Raw genomic sequence first — 25,570 nt, forward strand, 5'->3', positions numbered from 1 at the left:
CAACCTACAGAATTATGAGTTTTTAACGTAAACTTGAACCTGAAATCACACTTTATTTGTCTTGCAGAAGCAATATCAGTTTAAAGCAACCAAATTAAGCAGTATAGGCCTACAGATGTTTATTTGGTGTAGATTGATTTACTTTCGACTGCTTGTGGATTTTGAAACGTTTTATACAATAAAGACAAAATATTAAAAGTAGTACTTATATGTGCAATTATGAGAAAATGGAATGGGTTCCTACCCTAAAAACTTGACGTGGTAGAGAAAAACGTAAGTCATTTTTTAATTCAGCGCCCACAAGTTAGTCGAAATCAATTGTCTGATCAAAGTCAACAAAAATTGTGTTTACCAGTGTAATGAAACATCTTCGTGCGTACCCGTTGGTATAATGACTTCGTTACATGATGATATTTCGTGACCTTCTATCTGCTATGTGAGAAGATATTGACATCGCCCAAACGTATTAAACTAAAAGACCTACACGACTTCAGATTGGTATAATGTTTCCTGCGGGATGGCATTTGTCTTGTGGGACTTAGGTCACCAGGACAGGAACATTCAGCGCCAGCCATTTTAAACATAAAGCCTATACATCGAATTTGCGGTTGGCACAAGGACAGTCCTTTCTGGCGAATGTCATCTCGCTGCTGATCGTTCTGGCACACTTCTCAGAGTCCCATATTACATGGCCTATAACTTCATATGCATTGGTTCGTCATAGCGCGATAATGGCCGACGCCGGAGTGCATATTTCTATAAATCATGCAGATTTTTTGTTAGGGAACGGGTACCCAATAATCATGATATTTGACGACATAAAATCGCACGCAGCGGGAAAAAAATTTGAAAAAGTTGCACAATTTCCGAAAAAAGGCCTACTGTATGATTTATGTTAATTCACGAAATAATTGTGAGCCCCCTTCGAGCTCAGCCCCCCACTTCGGAAATTAGGGGGTTCGGGGTGCGGTGCGTTACGGTCCGGATGGTGACGATAAGCGCCTGACTGCTACCCGGGCTGCCCTGGTTCGATTTCGCGTCGGAAGTTTATCTGGGCTCCTCTTCTCCCGTGCTACGGTTCTTGCGGCGATAAAATAGCCCAGAGAAAGACTCGATGAAAGAATAAACACACTAACAAGAAATGGAAAGAGCAGGAAAGCCGCTGATAAGAGATTAACACCGAAAAAGAAACTGTTGCATTCGTCACTAGGTCGAAGTGGTCGACTGTTTAAAAGAACGCAACTAGTCTTCCTGCATCCTCCTATTCATTGCATCGCATCACGTACGAAGCCCCCAGAAGTTGAGTTGAAGTTGGATGAAAATAAAGACTCTCTCCCTCTCTCTGATTGTCTTATTGAGTGCCCAAGACCAGTGCAAATAACAAAATTATTGACCAAATTCAACCACTAACATATGGAGCATTTTTCCATATTCGCGCGGAAGCAAAGACGCACGCTAATCTAATCTTCAATAACATTATGGTTGTGGGTGAGAGATCACCCAAAAAGTCGTGCTAATAACCCAATAAGGACATAGATCATAGTTTTTACTATATTTTCTCAAATCTTCAAATGGGAGGAGATGATGATGATCATCAATTTTTTTCTGGCTACGCACTGATACTCGCATTGTGTCTTGTATATCGCATTGTAGCTTATTCTTTGAGTGGCTTGAGAATGAAAATGTAATCATCATCATCATTGGTTTATTAGCAAATTTTTCAATTCAATACACCACAAAAAAATGCGATACAATGAAAAGAAAGGAAGATGTCCAAGCGACTAGGAGTTGTCTATGGAATCGGACACCAACCTTGGCCTAGGCGATGTAAAGAGGAGGCATGCACACTGAACGAAAGTATAGGAAAAGGAAGCGACAAGGAATAGGGCGGCATGTCATGGGAAGCGAGATCGATAGGTCAGTCGTGGTCCGGTAATCTTGAGGATGGACTGTATTTATTTAGTAGTAATTGCTTGTATTTCGACTTGAATGTGGACATGCTCGTCGACTGCCGGATGGCCGGCGGGATACTGTTCCACACATCAGGTCCGGCATATTTGATAGAGCGATGATCTTTTCGGTCGATCATATGATATTTGGACGACGTGGACGCGCGTGTGTTGTAGCCTACTTGTGCGCTTTTGATTCAGAGGTAAAGAAGTCATTGAAATATTCGGGGCAACGACCGCAGTGAAACTGATACACAAACTTGGCGGTTTCTAGTTTCCGCATATCTTCTATGTTTAGGACGCCGAATCTCTGCAGCAGCGACTTATTGGATGGGCAGCCAGGCCCCTTTGGGGCCCGAGCTATGATTCGGAGTACTTTATGCTGTAGTTTCTGCAGTGGCTTGAGTGCAGTTTTACTGGTAGCCCCCAACAGAGGATGCCATAATGTAACTTCGATTGGATTAAGGATTTAAATAGTATCAGAAGAACCCATACTGGCATGAAGCGCCCAAGGCTGTAGAACAGGCAGCACTTCGGTGATAATTTAGTTTCTAGGGACTGAATATGACTCTTCCAGGACATGTTCGAGTCCAGTAAAACCCCGAGATATTTGGCATTATCTGTGTTGGAAACGGGCTGACCAGCGATATTAACGGTTAGGTCATTTTTTGAATTTACTGTCAGCAATTGGGTTTTCGAGGTGTTTATGCAAAGGTTGTTCTGGGCCGTCCCCTCATGGACTTTAGGGTTAGGGTATCCAGCTCTGCCGTCGAAGATGCGGAAGAGAGGAGGTGAGTATCATCAGCGAACAGTGTGGTCTGGTGAATCTGGTGAATATTGATTGCAATTAACTATTTGTCTTCCACGGTATGATTTTGATTGCTTAACCATAGCAATTCACAACGTAGCGAACGTACGTACAACGTACGTTGTAAACTGTTATGATTGAATTTACAAAGTAGTTTCGACTCCTTCCTATTTTTACATGCTAACGCATTTTTGTCAAGCGCGGACTCAGTATTTTCCAGACTGCTCGAATCCTTATAACACACTAATAAGGCTGCTTTTAATATTTCGATAGTTTTAACTATAATAACCAGCTGGTTTCGACATTTCATATATTCTTAGCTGGGTCACTCGTATCAGCAGCCTCCACCGCATTATGAATGACGTTTCCATTAATCATCGAAGCGGAACAATGATTATGAGAACCCTTTCGTAATAAATAGTTAAGACGCATTATAATGTTGAATGGACGAATCAGACGTTTGAATGGCCTGCCTGCAAATTTGAACAACAAAGAATTTATTGCACAGATACAAATTTTATGTAGAATAATGATTTTTGTAATACTATCAGTGTAGTTTAAATCATTGTTTCGCATTTTCAACACATTTAGTAGAGGGTGGCGATATACCCGACGAACCCAAACATGACACAGATGATCAATCAGCACCCTAAAAAATATGTGGACGCGAAATGCGAAATAGCGTTGACGGTCGAAGACACTTGCATATTTTGTGTCGTTACGTGGGTTTTTGAATGAGGTAGTGTAATTTCGGTTCTAGGCTGGGTGAAGCTTCTCTGGCTCTACCAATATTACAGAAATCCAATCTTTAATGATCTCGTTTGGAAGGTTGATTATCTGTGCGGCATATTTTCCAGCTTGAATATGGTACCATAATGTGACCGGCCTGGCCTGAGAGAGTTGAATTACGACCTCAAATTACTGTTCTCTGAAAAATAACGGTACGAAAGGAAGTGGTCGACATGGCTGCTCTGAAAGAGCGTTGCCGCGGAGGAAAATACATTGTTCTCAGCGAGGTCAACATAGTTGTCACTTCGCTACGAAGAAATATCAGGTACGAGTTGAATTGAATTGAATGATAGCACTATCACTCATGAATAAGGCGATTTTTTTACCTATAAAACATAAGATTTCGACCTAAAAATGAACATTTTGACCTTTTTTTAACGTAGAAAAACCATATGGTAGGCTACGGTATTTTAGCAAATCTTGCCGTCCGACGACGGTGACATGTATAGACCTGCATGCAAATTTGGCGTTTTGGCACATGCAGTATAATGTTGAAATTGTACTGTTTGGCTTGAAAATACTTCTTAACTTGAAAACTGACAAATTTATACCGATACATGAAAGATGAAAAATCTTAATCGTACGAAATCTGGACCCATGTAGAATTCCTGTAGTTAGGCCTACAGCACGCGCATTATGGGACAAATAATTCTAATTTTTAGTAGTACAACGAAAGAGGCACTGCTGGTGACACGCTGTGTTGCTTCATTCTGACAATGTTGTATACATCAAAATTTTCCGTCATGCGCTTCTTGATAATTGATATAAGAACCATGCAATGCCCACTCAGCCTTGCTTCAGTTACGATATTGTGGAACGTTAAGCATAACACCAAATCAACCTATTTGGGCACTTCTTCGATAGTAGGTAGACATCGAAAAGTGTTCACCATGACCACCAGTGAATGTTTTCCATGAACACGAACAATAATTTATAAACGTCAAAATATATTGTTTTTGCGTTTGGAGAGGGTTAGGGTCAAAGTTGGGTTTAGGGTATCCCAAGATTAGGGTGGGAGGGGGGATATTTGGGTTGGGGTTAGGGGGATATCAGGGGGCATATTAGGGTTGTGGGAGGGGGATATTAGGGTTGTGGGAGGGGGATATTAGGGTTGCGGGAGGGGGGATATTAAAGTTACGGGAGGGGATATTAGGGTTGTGGGAGGGGGGATATTAGGGTTGGGGTTAGGGGGATATTAGGGTAGGAGGTGGGTTAGGTAAAGGTTCAACGTTGGGATTGGATTACCCCTAACCGGGGTTTAACCCACCTCCAATCTCCCTTTCACCCAACCCTAATATCCCCTCTCCCACAGCCCTAATATACCGTAACCCCAACATCCCCCACCCGCAACCCTAATATCCCCCCTCCCGCAACCCGAATATCCCCCCTCCCACAACTCTAATATCCCCCTCCCGCAACCCTAATATCCCCCTTCCTAATCTTGGGATACCTAACCCCAACTTTAACCCTAACCCACCTCCAACCCCCCTTTCCTCAAACCTTAATGTCCCTCTTTCCCAAACCCTAATATCCCCCCTCCCATAACCCTAATTTCCCCCAAGCCTAACATCCCCTCCTAAGCCCTAATATCCCTCTTTCCCCAATCCTAATACCCCCCATCCCGACCCAAATATCCGTCTCTCCAAAGACACAAAAAACAACAATTCATTTTGACGTTTATAAATTTTTATTCGTGTTCATGGGAAACATTTATTGGTGATCATGGTGAACACTTTTCGATGTCTACCTACTATCGAAGAAGTGCCCCTATTTGTTTCATTTGACCGTTTATGATTCACAATGAGCAGACAATGGTTCGTCAACAGGCAGGCATATTAAGTATAGGCTACAAGCTGTAAAATGTCAAATGATGAGTTCAGCGAAAGTGCAAACATCTACAATACAAATGAAATGCAGGCTACAAAAAATGTTCAATTTGTAAAGAATTTTGACGATTTTTAGACTTAGCACTAAACTTTTGACGAAATTTTAAATATCGCATTAGCCTACTAACTAGACATGGGAGTATTGTCTGAGAACATGGCCTAACCCCCCAAGCAAGTTTTACAAGTAGGCAAACCTTAAAATGTTGAATAATTTGCTACTGACCGTCTCTGATAATCACCGATCATGTCTTGATCAGATGGCAGACTCACGGTCATCATTTGGATAAAGAAGATCCATTGATAGCCAGTTTCAACAATTTGAAGAACGCACTCAATGCTATCGAAGGTAAGTCAGGTCTTATGGCAATGATAAGTATGCTGTATGAAGTTGATGTATTACTGTTTTCGCCAGAATTGGATGGGTTGGAGCCGGATATATTCCTGGGACCTTTTCTGGAGGTTATCAGATCGGAAGACACTTCCGGGCCAATCACGGGTCTCGCTCTGTCTACCATCAACAAATTTTTATGCTACGATTTGATAGGTAAGAAAATCTACTCTTTTTTACAACGATGCAGAAGTAAGGCTATTAGCAGGCTTGTACAAAGTAGGCCTACTGGATTTCGTACTTACTTTTCAAAACCCGCTACTAGAACTGCAACTAATGACCTTTTAAAATTAATACACATCAATATAGTGCAAACCTATGACCTAGCCCGTCAACATATTTCCTTCTGCTCATTCTCAGATAAATAATTGCCCACATCTGGCGGAGGGATTCTCAAGTCAGAACTGGATTTCATTCTTCTAGGCAACACATTAATTTTTTTTTTATCGGCTACCGTGTATCACACATACATGGACATTTCAAAACAGTAGGCCTACTACAAATTTACTTCGAAAATTATAGGCCACAGTGACGACTGAATGGTCTTCATGTAATCATGAAACGTGTAAGAACATATTGATCATGATGGCATGGCAAACTGTTTCATTGTGACGCTACCCGAAGTCCTCACCGTGCAGTTAGCAGGCCTGTATTCATTTTCCTTGTTACAGCATCACAAGTTTTCATTACATAGACCGACCACAAATAGGTTACTTTGATGTCTATGCAGGGCTGTTCAAAAAATACTTTTTTCCTGGATCTTGTTAGCTACGTGAATTAATCGTTAGGTTGCCTTGAGAAACGATGCACACCAAATTTGAATTCATTCAAACCAGTAATCGCGGATTTCGTAGAGTTTGGAAATTCTGGATTAACCCAAAAACGTGGAAAGAAAATTTTGGAAAAAAAGTATTTTCCGAACACCCCTTCCCATCTTGTATAACTCACATGTGGATGAAAACAATAAAAGTGTAGCTGCTGTGCACGAGTCGATAACTGATACTACAGATTTACAAATTCGCACACTGCACGTTGTACTGATGCCAAGCACACACTCTAACACTCGGACTGAACAGTGCTGGTCACAAACGAAATTTAAGGAGAAGTCAAATAGTGTTTGTCTTCATGTAGCCTATTACTTGATCAAGTGTTCTTGAAGTTGCACCAATTTGGGATTTCATCAGTAATTTGGTGTTGGTCATGCAGATGTATCCAGCAACTTTCTTTATGCCACTGAATTGCAATTCAAGTAATATGTGTAAGTTTTTTCGATAATATCGGTAATAATGGTTGGTTCTCACAAATCCTATTTTATTTACTGTTGGCAATTTTTAGAGACCTTTGAAAGTTCTTGACTTTATATTAAATTACATGTAGTTAGTCAGGACCATTTTTACGAACTCCGACCCCAGCTATTATTTTCATCACAAAACTACTTTCTACTTTTCAAAACTACCCCGAAAAAACTAGAAGTAATTTGTTACTTATCTTGTCTGAACAAGATATAGTCATTAGTCAGTGTTTAAGAACACATTTTATTGGCCGATGCAATTTCAGGTCATTTTCTCCAAAAAATTAGCCAAGTGCTGAGTAAATTTGTAATAGAATTAATGTAGGCCTAGCAGTACGGTGTTTAGAGGGAATCAATACCTGTAGGCCTACCTGTATGCCAGCTGGTGTCCTTTTGCAACCTAGCATGGCTTGTGGTTAGTACCTGTATGAAACAATAAATTATGAGGCACTATGCAGCAAGACGTTGCAGTGAAAACTTTTGTAAGTGGTCAATTTTGTCGATTCTCGAACGCAGGGACTTCGAGCACTGTGGCCACTGCCGTGTCCAACATGGCAGACGCTGTCACGCACGCGAGGTTTGTCGGCACCGATCCAGCCAGCGACGAAGTGGTCCTCATGAAAATTTTACAGGTAATTTTGCTGTCGAAATTGGCTGTGTCTAGCTTGGTGTTACCGGCCAACGCTGTAATTCTGTCTGTGGGCACAGCGGGTTCACATTGCGTAATCATGATTTTTGGGTTATTGATTATTATGGTAGACAAGAGCTCTTCTAGATGATACTAGTAGCCTATGTGTGAATTTCAATGTTACGGAATGACGCCACACTTATTTTGATTACGTGAAAATGGTAAGGAGACATGTAGCGATAACAATGCCACTTGATCTAATGTAATTTAATCATGAAATCTACCAGTAGGGCCGCGATGCTAATTCAAAATCTCAATTGTAGAGGGCTAACTGTTCAGAATTATGTTCCGAAGACTTCATGCCGGCGTTTGTGATTATGAATTTGTCGTAATTCCCTGTCCCAAATGATTTTAAACACCTTTTAAGCCAAATTGATGAACCTCAATCTGAAAGTTTTGTTGCAATATATTCGGTTGAGACCTGTCTATTACCTTGATATGAACCAGTGGTTCTGAACCCATTCCCTTAACTAACCATCTTAGCTTGTGAGATCCTCCTAAAATAAATTGAATACTACGGCAACAAGGGCCCCACTCAGATTTATTGGTGTAATACTTCGATATATATTTGACACTGCTTCCTTGCGTTCAAAAATTTCACCTTGGGGTTGATTCCAGAAAAATCAACGGCGTAAATCTCGTTCCATTCCTCCTCTACTTTCCATAGCCTACTTGGTGCGGGTGCACACAGCTTAGCGATTATTACAAAATTAAGAGTAGTCTATGGTTTTAGATACGAATATGATAATTTGTTACCAGAATTGCTGGCACGACAATGCCGACAACTTGAAACATCTTTGATATGAACACACTGTTGCGAATTTAAGTTGACCTCAGTAACAGTAACATTTGAGGATTGTAGCCAAATATAGAGTTTTGTCACGTGATGCCTGGTCATTATTACATACTGCCTTTTTAACGCAGGTACTTCGGTCCCTACTTTTGTCTACCGTCGGATGTTACCTCACTAACGAAGCCGTCTGCGAGATTATGCAGTCCAGCTTTCGCATCTGCTTCGAAATGAGACTCAGCGGTAAGTGGCCCGATCCTTAGACAATTCTCCAATGTATCGATGGAAGGTTTCCGTGTCGATTAGTGGAATTTTTTTGTGCTGATTTTGCAGCTGTCGTTGAACAATCTTTTGATCTGGTGTCAGCTCAATTCCAAGTGTTTTGTAGGTTTACCAGTGAATTTAGCAGGGTTGTAATGAGTCGAGTCACGATTTTATGGTGACTCGGCTTGCCTCAATTTGAGTATTGACTCGAGACTCGAACTGTCAAGACAGGCATTTCGCAGTAACTGAATTAGAAGAAAAATTGTAAAGCTACAACTCAATCTCACTTTTATAGTTTTGACTCGAGTCAATACACCATCGAGTCAAGTCCGAGTCCAAGTCATCGAGCAGAGGTTCGAGTCCGAGTCATGGCATTAAAACACGAGTCCAAGTCATCGTGCTTGGTTTCCAGTTACGTCCTGTTAAACCCACTTTTATAACCCTGTTTGGTGATATCGAATGGTTCGCAATTATAATATACTGATTTTCCTCGTTTTTAACAGTTCCTGGTCGCATTTTCAGGTACCAGTACCAATAGACGAATTCCCAATAGGCTGGTTACATTACTGTTCTTCGAAGTTACAATGAAATGTCGGCCTTGGCCCTCTGACTCTCGAGCCTTATGACTTGGTCCAAGTCGAGTCAATACACAGATTTAAAGAAATGACTCGAGTCATGTCGAGTCGTGAGAAAATCGTGAGTCGAGTCATTACAACCCTGGACCTGATATACGACCCGCGGTTGGTGACCCCTGATCTAACCCTCACCAAACCCGAATACATATACAGGTGGACAGGCTATATATGAAGTGCCAATTGCCGTATATCACAGTTAACGCTCATATTCAGTGAAACATCCATTTTTTTTAAATTTATTGGTACAATAGGCCTAACGATGCTTTCATATTAACTGTTGATACTACATTTCTAATGTGAAATTTCGTCCACAACTCTTCAGAACTATTACGAAAATCGGCCGAGCACACGCTCGTCGACATGGTTCAAGCCCTCTTCTCTCGCATACCCGAGTTCAAAGACGACTTCGCCACTTACGGAGACATGAAAAAAGTAAGTCGCTCTAAATGCGATGACAACAATCCGAAACTTTGAATAAAAGACCAGATAGTGTGTCTACTTTACGCACTATTCAAGGGCATTCAGGCTTTGGTTTTTAAGGCATGCTTTCATTGGTCGGGAGTGCAACACTGCATTTAGAATGAAATATATACAGACCTACCAGCTATCGCAAAGTGGTTTAGTAGCACCGTAATATGCTTATGCTCTGTTTCCAGTTGAAAATGCGTCCTGGCGGCATGACGGAGTCTACCAACCGTAGCAAAAAGAAAAAGTCTCCGCGATTACGAAGATCGGAACGGAAGCAGTCCGCGACGCCGAAATATCAAGACACTCTCACGATAGACAGCCAATCCCGCTGGTATGTGGAGTAGGGGTCTTCGAAAATGACTTTTTTTCTCAAATTGTACTGGCTACTTTATAAAATTGTTAGGTTACCTAATTTAAGCCTATACACCGAATTTGGTTCAATTCCAACGAGTGGAAGCGGAGTTATTTCCGTCGAAAAATTTGGATTTGAATAAAATAGTATTTACGGTGGGCACACCTATAAAGAATTGGTCACCGTGAATACTATTTTATTCAAATCCAAATTTTTGACGGCAATAAGTCCGCTTCCGCTGGTTGGAATTGAACCAAATTTGGTGAACATCGTTTCCATAGACTACCCAACACTTTCATGGGTGAACAGAGAATTTTGAAATTTTTGGTAATTTATTTTTATATAATAGAAACTTTTTTCTCCTGTAGCAATGCGGCTACTGGCTGGAATTGAACCAAATTTAGTGTGTAGGCTTAAATTAGGTAACCCAACGATTTTATCAAGTAAGCCAGTACGATTTGAGAAAAAAAGTCATTTTTGAAGAGCCCTAATGGTCACGCTCTCAATGCATTAAAACTGAGCTCCCGGGATGGTAAATTACATGCATATAGCGTAGATATCACATAATTTTTAGTTACTCAAAGTTACACCAACCCCATTTTTGAGCCCCATATTAAGGAACATTTGGATATAGGTCAGTTTGGTTCTCAAATAGTCTCCATCTAATACTGTTTTCTTGGGCATAGTACCTGTTCAGATGACCAATAATTTGCATAAAACATGTGGGCTTAGTTAGTGAGACCTTATATAACAAAAAGTGAAACTGGAAGACGTGAACACAACAACGAATGGCATGCGAAATGCATATCGAGGGACATTATCACAAAATATTCGAAAACAATCAGGCCACTCTACAGTATTGCATTTACTTGCTGAATGTTTGTTCACAATTTATTTGCAAACGGATGTGTGCATGTCCACTTCACTAGAGATTCATACCACCGAGAAAAATGGAACCCGGCTCAAAAGAAAGATCTATGTCCAAATAGTGACACCAATAGTCAATGTAAGACGGATTGGTTATCCAGCGACGTTACATCCTTGTGTCCTGATTTTGTCATTATTTGCAATATGGCAAGTTTGTCCTTATTTTCACCCACGAGGCTGTGATTAGGACTGAGCGGAAGGGATGAGCTGTATTTTTTTAGTGGCATCAGTTACTGATTTTTACCGTTTGTAGAGCTGTACTTGAGTTTTTGAGCCGTGTGGGCAAAGATGATTGTAGGGCCATGCTTTTGTCTCCGACCAAGTCTCCCATGATGGTGTCTCACTGAGCTTTTCTGTGTGTTTTATTTTAGCAGCGACTCGATAATGAGTGCGGACAGCGGCCGTGACTCGATGACATCGTCTCTCCCCAATTTTCCTGGGGAAGAGCAGAAAGCTGGCAACGCCTTGGAGCCATCCAGCGAACGGCCTCCAGAAGAAGGTATCTTTTATGACTACAATTGGTTTGTCTTTGTTTGTCTGAGTGGTAGCTGAAGAAGTGAAAATGAGATTGTAAATCTCCGTGGTAATGGGGTCCAAGACAAATTTAACATTGCTCGGCTATAGACTACCACAGCGCCACACATCTTCACCATCAACAAGTTTGCCCAGAGTGTCCAGACTAACTTTTTAGCGGTGTGCCTCGAAACATGCGGAGATTCAGCTTCTAGTGTAGTGAAATAAGTCAAAAAACCACGCATAGCGACAAATTCGGCTCAATTCCAACCACTTGAAGCGAAGTTATTGCAGTAGAAAAATTTGAACTTGAATTTGAATAAAATAGTATTTACGGTGACTAACTCTTTAATTATTTATTATTAAATCATTAAATTAGAAATTTTTCCACCGCAATAACTTCGATTCTAGTGGAATGGAGCCAAATTTTGTGTCCATCATCTCTACTGACAGACTAACAAGTTTATGGGGTCGGCAGAAAATGATAAATCCAAAACTTTCTACTCCGCGAATCTCGCTTCTACTGGTTGAAATGGAGCCAAAGTTAGTGTGCAGCGTTTTAATAACCAACCTAACAATTTTATCAAGTAGCCAGTGAAATCTGACGGAAAAGTTTATTTTTGACCAGCCATAATAGTCAGTCTGGCACAGGCTTGGACAACTTGATAATTCCAGCCTTCTAAATGGAATAATTGTAGCGAAATGCCGGTGCTGTAATTCCAATCTAATTGAGTAGGCTAATTGTTTCTTTGCTCCAATCCTAGTTCTAATCTAATTTGGGAAATGTTTCTACGCTGTAATTTCAATTCTTATCTGATTTCTAGTTTTCCTGAGCTTGGAGCTAAGGCGTTTGCCATTCTCTTGCTTGTGAGAACGAACAGTTTGATATGGACTGAGCCTGATTCCATGTCCAAGTTTTGCTAATTCAGTAGTTCTAGATCCAATGTGATTTGCAAAAAACTACATGACTATAATTTTAATTCAGTCTAATTTGGAAAAAAACTGTAGCTATAATTGTGATTTGATTTGGAAAAGGTGAAAAATCTTCTAGTCTGGTGTGGCAAATCAATTCGAATAAGCGTAGATCAGGTCCCGATTACAGGTCCTACTAGTATATTATCCTCTGTTGTGTTGAACCTGTTGTTAAATGTGCTGTCATATCGACTTGCTAGTCATTCTTCATGAACTGGTTGGGTTGTTGGTTACTTAATGCGAGTAAGCCAGTTATATTATGTCTTAGCCAGCAGTTTAATTCGAGACAGTGTTTGTTTGCAATCTCGTGCAATGCACGAAGTCCAAAACTGGTCTGCGTGCAAATGGAGAATTGGCGGTTTCAAAATTTTCATGGATCGCTGACGTTATTGTAAGGCCTCTCGCCTTGTCCCTGTGGCACCGTGCCATTTCTCAAAACAATGGAATGAATTTTTGTAGCTAATACAGGGCGTCTACCGGCTTGGTTTGACTTTAAATGATGTGTCGGTGATTTCAAACTTGATACAATCTAGGCTACGAAGCCCCATAAAGTCAACATCTGCCCTATGTTGAGCTCCAAATCCACTCAGTAAATGCCCGCTGCCCAGTAGTAGCTCAAAATTTAGAGAAATCACTAATAGTATATTCATATTGAAATGAACCCGAATATATTCCGCTGACACTCCGCGGGAGTAATAGTCACCAACTAGTAGAGAATCGAAAAGAACATTTTGATAAAAGACAACCAAGGCTGTGCCTGCAGAAGGAATTTGTGTGCCATCTAAAAATATTACATGGAGCTCGAGCACTTTCTCCGCCCCGATTATGTGAAATCTCATGCCGGTGACGTCATATCTTTTAATACGATTGTTGATATGCAATGTTATTTCCAATCCTCTACTAGTTACCAACGGCTGCCCCTGACGAGTGTCAGCCGAAAATATTCGGGCTCATTTCAATATGAGTTTACCGTTCAATTGTATATTGAAGCACTGTACCTCTAAGAAGCTCTTCTGAAACCACTAAGAAAGCAAATTATGTCACTAAGGGTCTTCAAATTGTGTATATTTCGTGTCCCAATTTGACATGTTAATATACTGTCTCTGTGGTATCTGCGACTTCAAGTCAGCAGTCTATGCTATAGCTAAGTTCCACAAGTAAAAAAATATTAAATTGCTGTTACTAAATGAAAAGCAACGTCGGTTGTTCTTCGTTAATGACTCGCGATCTCCGTAGATACCACCAAGCAAGAAGAGAAGGATGTGACACGGGAAGAAACCAAGCAAAGTCCAGAGGAGGGCAAATGTGATCAGGTTATTGCCGTTATCTCGCATTTTTGATTGGAATCGGGCATTGCAATCAGCGTACAATAGTCTGAATTTTAGGCCGACATCAATAATTGTGTTATTAGTTGCTTATTACAAAACTTCAAATACCGGTAGGCTGTTACGATATCAGTACCTTGTACTTATACTTTTTCTGTGTGCCGTGCTCGAGAAGTTTTCATCCACCCACCTTGCAATCTCGAAAATACCTTACTGGCTGGTGATAGTTGAAATTTTCCAGGTCCTGCCGGAAGCCTGCCCCGAATCTCCGGCCAGCGAGCAAAATTTCGATCTGGCGTCTCAGAGAACGGAAAGCGTCCCGGACGGGCTGGACGAGCTCGAGGGCCAGCTGTCGGACGGTCGGAGCTCCATCGCCGAGACCGAATACGTCGGAAACCCCCGCGGGGTGAGTGTGAGTACCCATGCATGTTTTTTGTTCAATCGTTTTCCTTTACGGTAATTCGGTGTTTCTTGCGAATGGAGAGTTATTTTGGTGGAGAATGGTGATACACCTTCAAAGGTGGACTGTCCCACTTTTAATGGTGGTACCGGGTGTGCTGCGCAACTGCACAATAGGGCTGTTTAAATACAGCTTTAAATGTGCTGAATACTTGATAAAATTGTGTTGTTGCCTAAAAAAAACGCTGCGCTCCTAATTTATCTCAATTCCATCTTGTAGAAGCATTGCTATTAGAGGAGAAAGTTTTGGATTTATTACTCAAAAGTAAAAGTTTTTGTAGTTTCACTAGCTACCCCACGAGCCAAACTTAGTCTAAAGACGTATTTTTATTCTCATACTTATGAGGATCCACTCCAATTTGATATGAGCTTTATTTTCCCGGTATTTCCATCGAGTTCGGTATTACGTTCAATGTCCACGTCTTTACGAATTCAGTCATTCTAATGCTATCGAATTCGGGGGAAAAAACGTGTAGCTATAACTCTAACTCTGATTTGGGTGAATACCTACTACACCTCTACGCCGTTAAAGGTGAAACAGGGTTTTGGTGTGCATGGTTTTAATTCGGCATTCGAGGAAGAAATTTGTTTTGGCTGTCTGATAATTGTGGTGAAGACTTTTGGTTCGCCTATATAATGTTGTCGGTTGGTATGATGTGCATGATATCAGTTTTAGGCAAAATGGCTTGATTGGAAACTGTGTTTGTTTGTTTTTTATTGTGGGGTGTTTACAGTGCAATATGGTGATCCACGCTACCCACGGCCACATAAGTGGTTTAGTGTTACATGGACTTGTTTAAATTGTGTAATTATGTAGTCATATTGCATTGTACTACACCTATATTTTACCGTTGTCTATGGTGAAAGTCTTATATGGATACTACTGTGGATACTTTTAATACTAATTGTGATATATGGACTAAGCGGGTCCAATCAATTCGTTTTATGAAGAAATATTGGTAAATTTGCTTTGTTGAAATTTTCTCTCGTGTACAAAAGCTAGCCTTGAGTGAGTTTGAAGCCGACGATACAATTTATTGAATAAGTTTACGAGAGGGTAAGTTTGAAGGTTGTCATTCTAATTGGTAATAGTACTAATTTTTGGATAATAAGTACCTTTGAGTGTTATCTTTGGACGTTGTCTTAATTTCTACACGGATCTTAATTTCTTGCTGTGTGTAATTGTTTGCATCTTGCATGGAAAAATTGTTTTGGAAAACGGAAGTTGAGTTTCTGAATTTTCATCAGGTCCGGTTCACGACGTCCGCCCACACCGGGGAGGAAATCAACGTGGGACCCCTGGTGCCGTACGGACTGCCGTGCGTGCGAGAGCTTTTCAGATTTTTGATTTCGTTAACAAACCTCCATGACAGGTGCGCTGTTAACCTATTAGCGGGTTTGTGATGATTTTAGGGTTGCTTATCTGCTAGGAAGGTAGGCTACTTTTGAATATTCCTTCCTGTATTGATAGGATTGTATGTTATGTTTGGGGGGGATTTGTTGGTTTTAATAACATGTCTACTCCAATTACATTTTATGCAATCACTTATTCCTCGGGCGATTTTTTTTACCTAAAAAAACGATAGATTTTGACCTAAAAAATCAGAATTTTGACTTCTATTGAACTTAGGTGTTTTCCCGCAAAATCTTAGAATTGTGCTACTTATTTACTAGGCTACTACTCTCTGGTTGGGATTGTCTGTCATTACGAAGTAGTTCGACCTGAGCAAACTTTTACATGAAAAACCTTTATTTTAACTAAATCAGGACCTATGAAGAATTCCAGTAGCTACATCACGCATTATAAAAGAAATAATTGAAAATTTTTGTAATACAACGAAAGATACTTTCCTGCATTCTCGGGTAGAAAATGTCTGTCCCTACCAGACATGGGGTAATCGCGATTAGTAATCGTAATCGATTACGACGATTACAGCATTTTCAAGTAATCGTAATCGCAATCGATTACATTCGAGAAAATTCCGAAGTAATCGTAATCGTAATCGACTACTTCCCATATTTAATCGATTTCTTTGTGAAAGAACGATTACTTTTTCATTGTACAGGACTATGACATAAACTGAACATTAGGGCTCTTCAAAAATGACTTTTTTTCTCAAATCGTACTGGCTACTTGATGAAATTGTTAGGTTACCTGATTTAAGCCTACACACAAGATTTGGTTCAATTCCAGCCAGTAACCGCTTTGCTACAGGAGAAGAAAGTTTCTATTTATTATATAAAAATGAATAATGAAAAATTTGAAAATTTTCTGTTTACCCCATCAAAGTGTTAGGGTGTCTATAGAAACGATGCTCACCAAATTTGGTTCAATTCCAACCAGTGGAAGCGGAGTTCTTGCCGTCGAAAAATTTGGATTTGAATAAAATAGTATTTACGGTGAGCAGAACTATAATAAATAAACAAAGAATCGGTCACCGTAAATACTATTTTATTCAAATCCAAATTTTTCGACGGCAATAACTCCGCTTCCACTGGTTGGAATTGAACCAAATTTGGTGAGCATCGTTTCTATAGACAACCTAACACTTTGATGGGGTAAACAGAAAATTTTCAAATTTTTCATTATTCATTTTTATATAATAAATAGAAACTTTCTTCTCCTGTAGCAAAGCGGTTACTGGCTGGAATTGAACCAAATCTTTTGTGTAGGCTTAAATTAGGTAACCTAACAATTTTATCAAGTAGCCAGTACGATTTGAGAAAAAAAGTCATTTTTGAAGAGCCCTACTGAACATTCGTGAACAAGGAAGAGGTATTATACCAGTTAGTGACAGCACAAACGTCAGATTTTCAAATGCCACTGCTCATTATTACGTCAGAAGTGGCCCATTAGCTTTGCTCGTCATTGCGTAAAAAGCATCCGGCTATCCACAAGATCAGGGCCGGCCAACCCGTGGCCCGCGAAAAGGTTTCAGTGGCCCGCGCGGTAATTTCCGAAATTAGTAATATTATCAAAAATGGATTGCAAAGATTGTGAACTTGCAAGGCCAACCAAAAATTTGATTAGTCCGGACGAAAGACTTGAGATGTGATGACTAAAATATCAGTTCCGACGCATTGGCAGATCCATGAGCCAGTCACATTTTGGTAGATATTCGTACACTACAATAAAGCAGAATAATTTGCGATGGATTTATCAAAGTACAAATTTTCTACACGCAACATGTTGTCACTCGATTTCTTGCTTTAAATATAGTTACCCCTTCGTGAAAATGAAAGAACGCCTAATGTATCAGATTGAGTCTAACTATATTCGCGATTACGAGAAAAAGCGTCGTTCAATATATGCGACCTTGCGTTTGCGCTTGCAGAAAGACCGTCGACTATGAAACCTAGGCACAAAATGATAGACGCATGTTGGTCAAAGCTTTCGATATCGATATGTCCAGGTGCCGAATAGTCCATTCCTTGCAAACTGAGCCCAGCGATATACAGCAGGCCCGCAATATAGTCAAGTGACAATATAATTGACCTACGAACTTCGAAAAATTTTCGCGATTAGCGCGGCTAGTGGCCCGCGCAATAGTTCGTCATTCAAATGTGGCCCTTTGGCTGCAAAGGTTGGCCACCCATGGAATAGATATTCGATGTACATTAGTGTGATTGTAAGAACACTCAACGTGCTGTACATCAGGTTATCAATACATTCCAGACGCCACTACCTCGCAGCAGGATAATTAATCACCACTCTGTCTAGTTTAAAATAGTAACTTTTGTATTGATGTTTGGTTATGCTTGGTTAAACGCAATTTGACCATTGCTGCTTGGCGAGCAGTAGGCTTATGTTGTACGAACGTTCACTGGACAAAGGTTTGAAATTTTGTAGCCTACTCGTCAAATAAAACATTACGGTTTCCACGACGAAGCATTAAAAATCACCAGCTGCTGATATATATCATAACCGAGCAGTTTCTGGTAATGGTCGTTTGCATTACATTATCTGTATGTTGAAGGCATAACTATAGTCTTATAGGTAACGCTACCGAGAATTGACACCACAGAGAATGGACATTACCGAGAATGGACACCACCGAGAATGGACATTAGCGAGAATTGACACCACCGAGAATGAACATTACCGAGAATGGACACCACAGAGAATGGACGCTGCGGTTCTATACCAATACCGAGAAAACCATTACCGAGAATGGACATTACCGAGAATGCCATTATCGAGAATGGACATTACCGAGAATAGACATTACCGAGAATGGTCATTACCGAGAATGGACATTACCGAGAATGGCCAATGTCAAGAATATAGCTTACTGGGACCGAAGTTGCCGAGACATTTATACCTGAGCATCGATACCGAATGTGGCAACGCCGTGATGCACTCACACGACCTCTGCATATGCATAACATGCCTGCATTGCATATATTGCATTCTCGGTAATGTCCATTCTCGGTGGTGTCCATTCTCGGTAATGTCCATTCTCTGTGGTGTCCATTCTCGGTAATGTCCATTCCCGGTGGTGTCCATTCTCGATAATGGCATTCTCGGTAATGGTTTCCTCGGTATTGACCGGACACCGGCCTTTTCAGCACAATCCATGTATTGTCTTCCAATATAACTTCTAAGATGCAAAATATATGTAATCGTGTGTAATCGTGATTACTTTTCCAATGTAATCGTAATCGTAATCGACTACTTCCTGATTTTGCTGTAATCGTAATCGTAATCGCGTCATTCAGAAGTAATCGTAATCGCAATCGATTACATTCGCGAAGTAATCACCCCATGTCTGGTCCCTACCTAGTAGCTTGCCAAGGATGGAGATGGAGAACGTTCAACAGCAGCTGTTGTTGGCTGGCAACACTGAAGTTGTGCGTACACAGCTAGTGACAAACCGTGTTGCTTCATTCTGACAATAATGTCTACATCACAATTTTTGATCATGCGCTTCTTGATATAAGAACCATCGTCCACGCAGACTTGCTTCAGCTAGGATATTGCGGTACGTTGAGCATAACACCATGCCCACCTATTTGTTTCATTTGGCCGTTTATGATTCCCAATGAGCAGACAATGGGCCATCCACAATGGTAGGCCGATAAATTTGGCTACGAGCTGTGAAATATCAATGATAAGTTCACACACAGTGCAAAATCTACGATACAAACAAAATGCAGGTTGCAAAAAACTTGACTACTAGAAATAATGGTTGCCCGACATATGAGCATGCGACACAATGGAAAACGACAGTTCAGCATGGAACACATCAGCATGCGTCACTTCAGCATGTGATTGTATAACCCAAAAACTTACCCTAACCCTAAACATAGCCTAACCTAACCTAACCTAGCCTAACCTAACCTAAACCCTAACCCTAACCCAACCATAAATCCAACCCTAACCTACCCCTAACCCGTAATTTAACCCACATGCTCATGTGTCGCATGCCAAATTGTCGCATGCCGAAGTCTCGCATGCTGTAATGTCGCATGCTCATATGTCCACGGACCAGAAATAATATCGTAAATTTCTACTCGAACAAATAATGTAAATATTCGGGCTCATTTCAGTGTGAATATGACTATTCCATTATATATTGAAGTTCTGTGCCTCCAAGAAGCTTTTCATTTCTCTATTGCTTGTAAATTACCTTGGATGTTATTTATCGCAAATTCGTAATAACCTGTACCCCTGTTCAGCCAATCTGAATTCTTGGTACCGCCAATATTGAGATCACCAAACTTTGGTGCATGCATAACTTTGTATCATAATGTTAACCGTAGCTAAAATAGCATTGTATTTTAGACACAATTCGGAAATCATGGTCCATATCGGCCTCTCGTTACTGATGGTGGCGCTGGAGATTTCCAGAAACGAAATGGAAAGGTTCCCGTCGCTGTTGACGTTAGTTAAGGACGATATGTGCCGTCATTTATACCAGGTGAGATATGTTACAGTCGCTTAACACGCATTCACATTCGTTTCACTGTGTAGATTCTGATTGCCACAATGCCAAATCCTGCCCCTCAACGTTCCTATCAGCAAGCAATATTTTGTCATCCCAGAGTATGCTCGAGTCTATAAATTGAGTTCTCTGTAATTACTACTTTTAAATGGCTCCTATTTCAATTTCCAAGTCGTGTTTTCATGATGGAAGCCTGTGCTGTCGTATTGCAATTGAAGAACATTGAATAGGGTAGTGAGACTTCACAGTATGTTGCTGGTCTATTTATCTAATCAAGTTCCGTGGAAAATCAATTTCTTTTGCTGTTGTTATTTTTAAGATGTGTTTGTAATAAAACTGTGACTTCACCAGTTCGTATGTTAAAGGGGCAGTGGTCTCTAAAAATGATGTGGTCTCAAATTGAAGGGCGAAAGGAAAAAAAAAATTTGGCCGCAGCCACTTTCTTCAGAACGCCACCGTAATGGAGCTGCAATGTATTGAAATTTCCACAGGGGCTTCACGCTCCAGCAGTCGCGCAGAGTTCGAACTTTACGTAGTTGTCTGCCGATGTTATGAAGGAAATATGTCGTACACGCCAAGGTGGTTTAGATACCGCGTTCAATGGAAGATGTTCAGTCAGGAGATTTTTGTCAAAATCGGGCCCAGTGTATTCTATTTCTTTAGGACAGAAATAGATCATGTAACAATGTTTTAGGGGAGAGTGGGTAGGTATGGGCCTCCAAATCTTACAAAGCTATAACTTGGCCAAACTTGGTCTAATATTCCTAAATTTCAGTATTGACGATCATTAGTTATATGGCTAACTATTACTGGTAGAATTAAGCTGAAATACCCATGTATTTGGAAGTGACATCAAATTTTGTAACAATACATCATTTTTGTAAATAAAAAATAGGCTACGAGGTATGGGCCGGGGGGGTGGTGAGGTATGGGCCGCTGTCTGTATTGAATCAATAAATGCCATTCATATCCTACAAATCCCAACTCTTGTCACAGTTACCAACAGTTTGTATACACTGATATAAAGCTGGGTGGGAAGTGGGCATTGGACAATTCATATATTTCAATTCTCGTTTTGATCGTAAGCCATAACGCATAATGAAACAAGATAACTAAAAATATGTAACATGAAAATCACTATCAAATCATGCTTCTTTGGCCTCAACTACCCCATGAAATCCAAAATGTCACAGCTCTATCTCTTATTTAAGTGGGAGTGACAAACCATGATACATATTTGATCATATGATGACATACTGTGCTAACAAACTTTTCTCCTCTTCATTAAAGACAGTATTGGAAAACCATTTTGAAATATTTTTATGTGAGACTCATCCCCTGTTTTTCCATATACCTGTTCAATGTAGCTCTACCAATTTTGTACTGACAGCATGCTTCTCTTTTTGATGCCTCCCATGCTTTAACGTTTCATATTGCCAAGCTCAGATCTGATTCTGAGAACTGACCTTTTTATGGGTTTCATGATTTGCTTTCAAGTGATTGTATATGGGAGGGACAAGACCAACACCTTCTGTATTCTAGAGATAAATATATTTAATAGGATCAATCAAATATTGATTTCAGGTATATGTTATGCTGTCCCATACCCCAGCCTATTGAGGTATGGGCCGGCCCATACCCCAACCTGCTAAAAGGCCCATACCTCAAACACTCCATCTTGGGGATTCTTACCATAATTTCAAGATCCAAGATATTGACAAAGCATTAAAACTATACTCTATAGATAGCATATTTCTATAGCTTTCTCACCATAAATAAGTCTAATCCCAACATGCACATATGTGGACTCAAACCCAAATTCCCTATTTTCAAATAAATTTACTTTTAGACCTTAAAAATTATATATCTCTTACTGAGTCAAAAACTCCGCTGGCCTCATGGCTGTGAGTAACATAGGTGAGTCTGGAGCCTTTTTCTAACAATCACCGAGCTTGACAAGCATATGTGATGTCACAGTCACCAGATATGGCAGTGACCCACACCTCAACAGTGGCCCATACCTACCCACTCTCCCCCTATACATAAGAATACGACATGATCTCCTGATGGTAGTAATGTTTCTTTTGTGCAGTATCTACCTGCTTCTTTGTGGACCTGATATATGACATAGCATATATAGCAATAACATCCTGCTTTGGTGCTTCTGTGAGCCTCCTATAACACCTATTTCCGACTCCGGTTTAAAGGCATAGATGCCTGTGGTGAAATTGGATTTCAGCGCATAACAATCTGGCATTTTTCCTCCAATAAGAGCAGTAGCTGCAGTTATCTGTTTACTTATTATAAGTCTTATTATAAGTATACAATATACATATCTGCATTGTGACATTTCGCAGTAATATATCTCCATCCACCATCCTTTGTATTTCAGCTGATCGGGTCGGAACGGTTGAGTCTCGTGGCGGCATCTCTGCGCGTATCGCTACTGGCGTTCGAAGCGCTTAGACACCATTTGAAATTTCAACTGGAGGTATGCCGTGGACTTCAATATTCCGTTTTTATTGCGTAGGCCACTTAGGATATGTGCAGATTCAAAACCAATTTTTCACTCAAATAAGGGTGCGCACACGGTCAAAAATTCCTTGGTTGCCAATATATTGTCAGGATGTTCTCGGTGTAGGCTATATCTGGCTGCGGGCCAACTATGTGTCCGGTATGCAATTTCGCAAAATTAAAATAGCTCCTCCCACTGTGATAGTACCTATTTTCGGCTTGAAACTGTGATTTTCTCTGGATTTTTATCTTCCGGTCCAATGCCCAATGAGGGTCCTGATCTTATGTTTGAAAAGTGTGGGCTGTTATTGCATGCCAGACTGCATGCAGGACATTCTGCCAAAAAAGGTTTTTATCCATGTTCTAATTGTTGGTTTTATACCAATACCGAGAATGCCATTACCGAGAATGCCATTACTGAGAATGGACATTACCGAGAATGGTCAGATCCGAGAATGGACACCACCGAGAATGGACATTACCGAGAATGGCCAATGTCAAGAATATAGCTTACTGGGACTGACGTTGCCGAGAAATTTGTACGTGGGCATCGATACCGAACATGGCGACGCCGTGATGCACACACACGACCTGAGCATATGCATAACATGCCTGCATTGCATAAATTGCATCCTCGGTAATGTCCATTCTCGGTGGTGTCCATTCTCGGTAATAGTTTTCTCGGTATTGACCGGACACCCTAATTGTTCTTGTCTCTCAAGGCCTTTTGTTGGCCAACCTGCCTCTCAAATTCACACCCCTGTGTTAGGGGCGAGACTCGTCAATAAAGTTTGATGTGTGACTCTAAATAACCGATGTGCATAGTTCAAAAGTAAATTTCTGGTAACGGAATGAATTTTTCACTTGCGGTGAAGTGATTTTAGTGCTGTTTTTCACCCTCTTTAAGACTTTGCCCACCTGACCTCGAATTACCGTTTATGCGCGCCTTTGTAATTATATATAGCCCGTTTCACACCACTAACTCGGGGCATTCCCCAACTTTAACGCAGAGCGAACGTTTGTAGTTGTATAATTGTATATCTGACTCCAAGAAGGTTGCGTTCACAATTCGCTGCGTGTTTCTTCTTTCGTTCGATGGACCGGCCTAACTACGCCGTATACGACCTTGTTGGCTGACGTACCACGAAGCCTGTCTATTGCACACGTATTCGATGGATCACACTGACGAATATATTTTGTTTCCGTCTCCCCGACTTGTAACTTTATTGAATATCACGTACGGTTCAAAATGCAGTATATCTTTCTCGCAATTAGCGAAGTACTTATAAATGTCTATCGACTTCCGAACCAGCGACATATTCATGAATGTATATCGATCTCCGAACCAGCTAATAATCATGAATGTATATCAACTTCCGAACCAGCTGATAATCATCAATGCATGCATCAATGTCTCTACGTGGTATTACACACGTATATCTCGAAATGAACCCAACATCGTACGATTTATTTCTCTTAGGTTCACAACACTCCCTATTGCTCAAATCTTAAAATGGCGTGAACAATATATTTCGTTAAACCAACCTTCCTTTAAAGTACTGTAATTCTTGTAACTGTAATTTCACTAACGCTTCATTCAGTCCTACCTGAAGAAGATTATGGGGCTGATCACCAGCGAGAATCCCAAAATGGCTTACGAAGTGAAGGAGCTTTCGATCGAAGCCGTCGTACAGCTCTGGCACATTCCGGGCTTCGTCACCGAGCTGTATTTGAACTACGACTGCGACCTCTACTGCTCGAATATGTTCGAAGATCTCAGCAAACTTCTGTCGAAGGTAAGGCGTTTTCTCGGCCGCTTTTCGTGGCGATCTCGCTCACGAAAAACGTTGCGAATCTGGGAAAAATGACTGGGAACTTGATCAAATTTGTCATGTGAAAACGGAAATAATTTTTGTGCTGTAGAAATGAGAGTAGTCCAGAATTAAAAGCTCTTTGGTGAGTCTTGCAAGCAAACAAACTGAAAACTGAGCACGTGGGAGAAAGCAGTAATGTTATTGTCAAAGTCTTAGTACTCAAAGTGTAGTAGAAATAATACCGTACATTTCTGCTGGATTACAAATAAAGTATCGATTCCCGATTAAAGTCAAAATTACTTTAAGCGATACCCAAAAACATAATGAAGGAACAATGGGGTATGTTTGTATATATATATACAAATACTGATTTCCAATCCAGTTTTCCATTTCTCTACTCTACTCTCGGCCGACAATGGCTCATCTATCTACTTTATATCAAATATTCTTCTCGACATGATATTTCAATTGAATAGTATATTCATATTGAAGTGAACCCGAATATTTTCGGCTGACACTCGTCAGGGGTAATCGTCAGCAACTAGTAGAGAATTGGAAAGAACATAGTATATCAACAATCGTAGCACAAAATATGACGTCACCAGCATGAAATTTCAAACGAGACGGGTTTCAGACGAGTTTATTTCAATATAAACATACTATTCAATTGTATATTGAAGTTCTGTGCCTCCAAGAAGCTTTTCAAACAAAAGTTTGTGGACATCATCACCGCGGCGTCAAATTATCTTTTACACATTTTCTCTTGTTTGTTTTCTACTGAAGAATTATCGCT

At 40.5% G+C, this 25,570-nt stretch overlaps 1 protein-coding gene and 1 long non-coding RNA gene across 7 annotated transcripts in view; one reads left to right on the forward strand and one right to left on the reverse strand.

The window, feature by feature from the left end:
* The first annotated feature begins 3,568 nt into the window (after window positions 1-3,568).
* LOC145436208 (Golgi-specific brefeldin A-resistance guanine nucleotide exchange factor 1-like) overlaps window positions 3,569-25,570 on the forward strand; it is a 48,004-nt gene continuing 26,002 nt past the window's right edge. For 3 of the 6 annotated variants that reach the window (XM_080313562.1, XM_080313565.1, XM_080313567.1), the window contains exons 1-14: window positions 3,571-3,811; window positions 5,690-5,778; window positions 5,845-5,976; window positions 7,628-7,743; window positions 8,724-8,832; window positions 9,811-9,920; window positions 10,145-10,287; window positions 11,607-11,734; window positions 13,957-14,033; window positions 14,287-14,457; window positions 15,753-15,877; window positions 20,290-20,425; window positions 22,842-22,940; window positions 24,565-24,759. In XM_080313562.1, the coding sequence (XP_080169688.1) occupies window positions 3,720-3,811; window positions 5,690-5,778; window positions 5,845-5,976; window positions 7,628-7,743; window positions 8,724-8,832; window positions 9,811-9,920; window positions 10,145-10,287; window positions 11,607-11,734; window positions 13,957-14,033; window positions 14,287-14,457; window positions 15,753-15,877; window positions 20,290-20,425; window positions 22,842-22,940; window positions 24,565-24,759 (1,722 nt within the window). In that variant the 5' untranslated portion in view covers window positions 3,571-3,719. Of the gene's footprint in view, window positions 3,812-5,689; window positions 5,779-5,844; window positions 5,977-7,627; window positions 7,744-8,723; window positions 8,833-9,810; window positions 9,921-10,144; window positions 10,288-11,606; window positions 11,735-13,956; window positions 14,034-14,286; window positions 14,458-15,752; window positions 15,878-20,289; window positions 20,426-22,841; window positions 22,941-24,564; window positions 24,760-25,570 lie in introns of all 6 variants that reach the window. The other 3 variants (XM_080313563.1, XM_080313566.1, XM_080313564.1) reach the window with 3 other exon arrangements.
* LOC145436209 (uncharacterized) lies at window positions 24,158-24,499 on the reverse strand. Its single transcript, XR_013914224.1, has 2 exons — window positions 24,338-24,499; window positions 24,158-24,301 (listed from the first exon to the last, which is right to left on the reverse strand). It is a non-coding gene; the product is annotated as an uncharacterized LOC145436209 (long non-coding RNA).

This window comes from Botryllus schlosseri, chromosome 3 (genome assembly GCF_051294905.1).
Source record: "Botryllus schlosseri isolate E-star chromosome 3, Bs_hap1, whole genome shotgun sequence".
Taxonomy (NCBI): domain Eukaryota; kingdom Metazoa; phylum Chordata; class Ascidiacea; order Stolidobranchia; family Styelidae; genus Botryllus; species Botryllus schlosseri.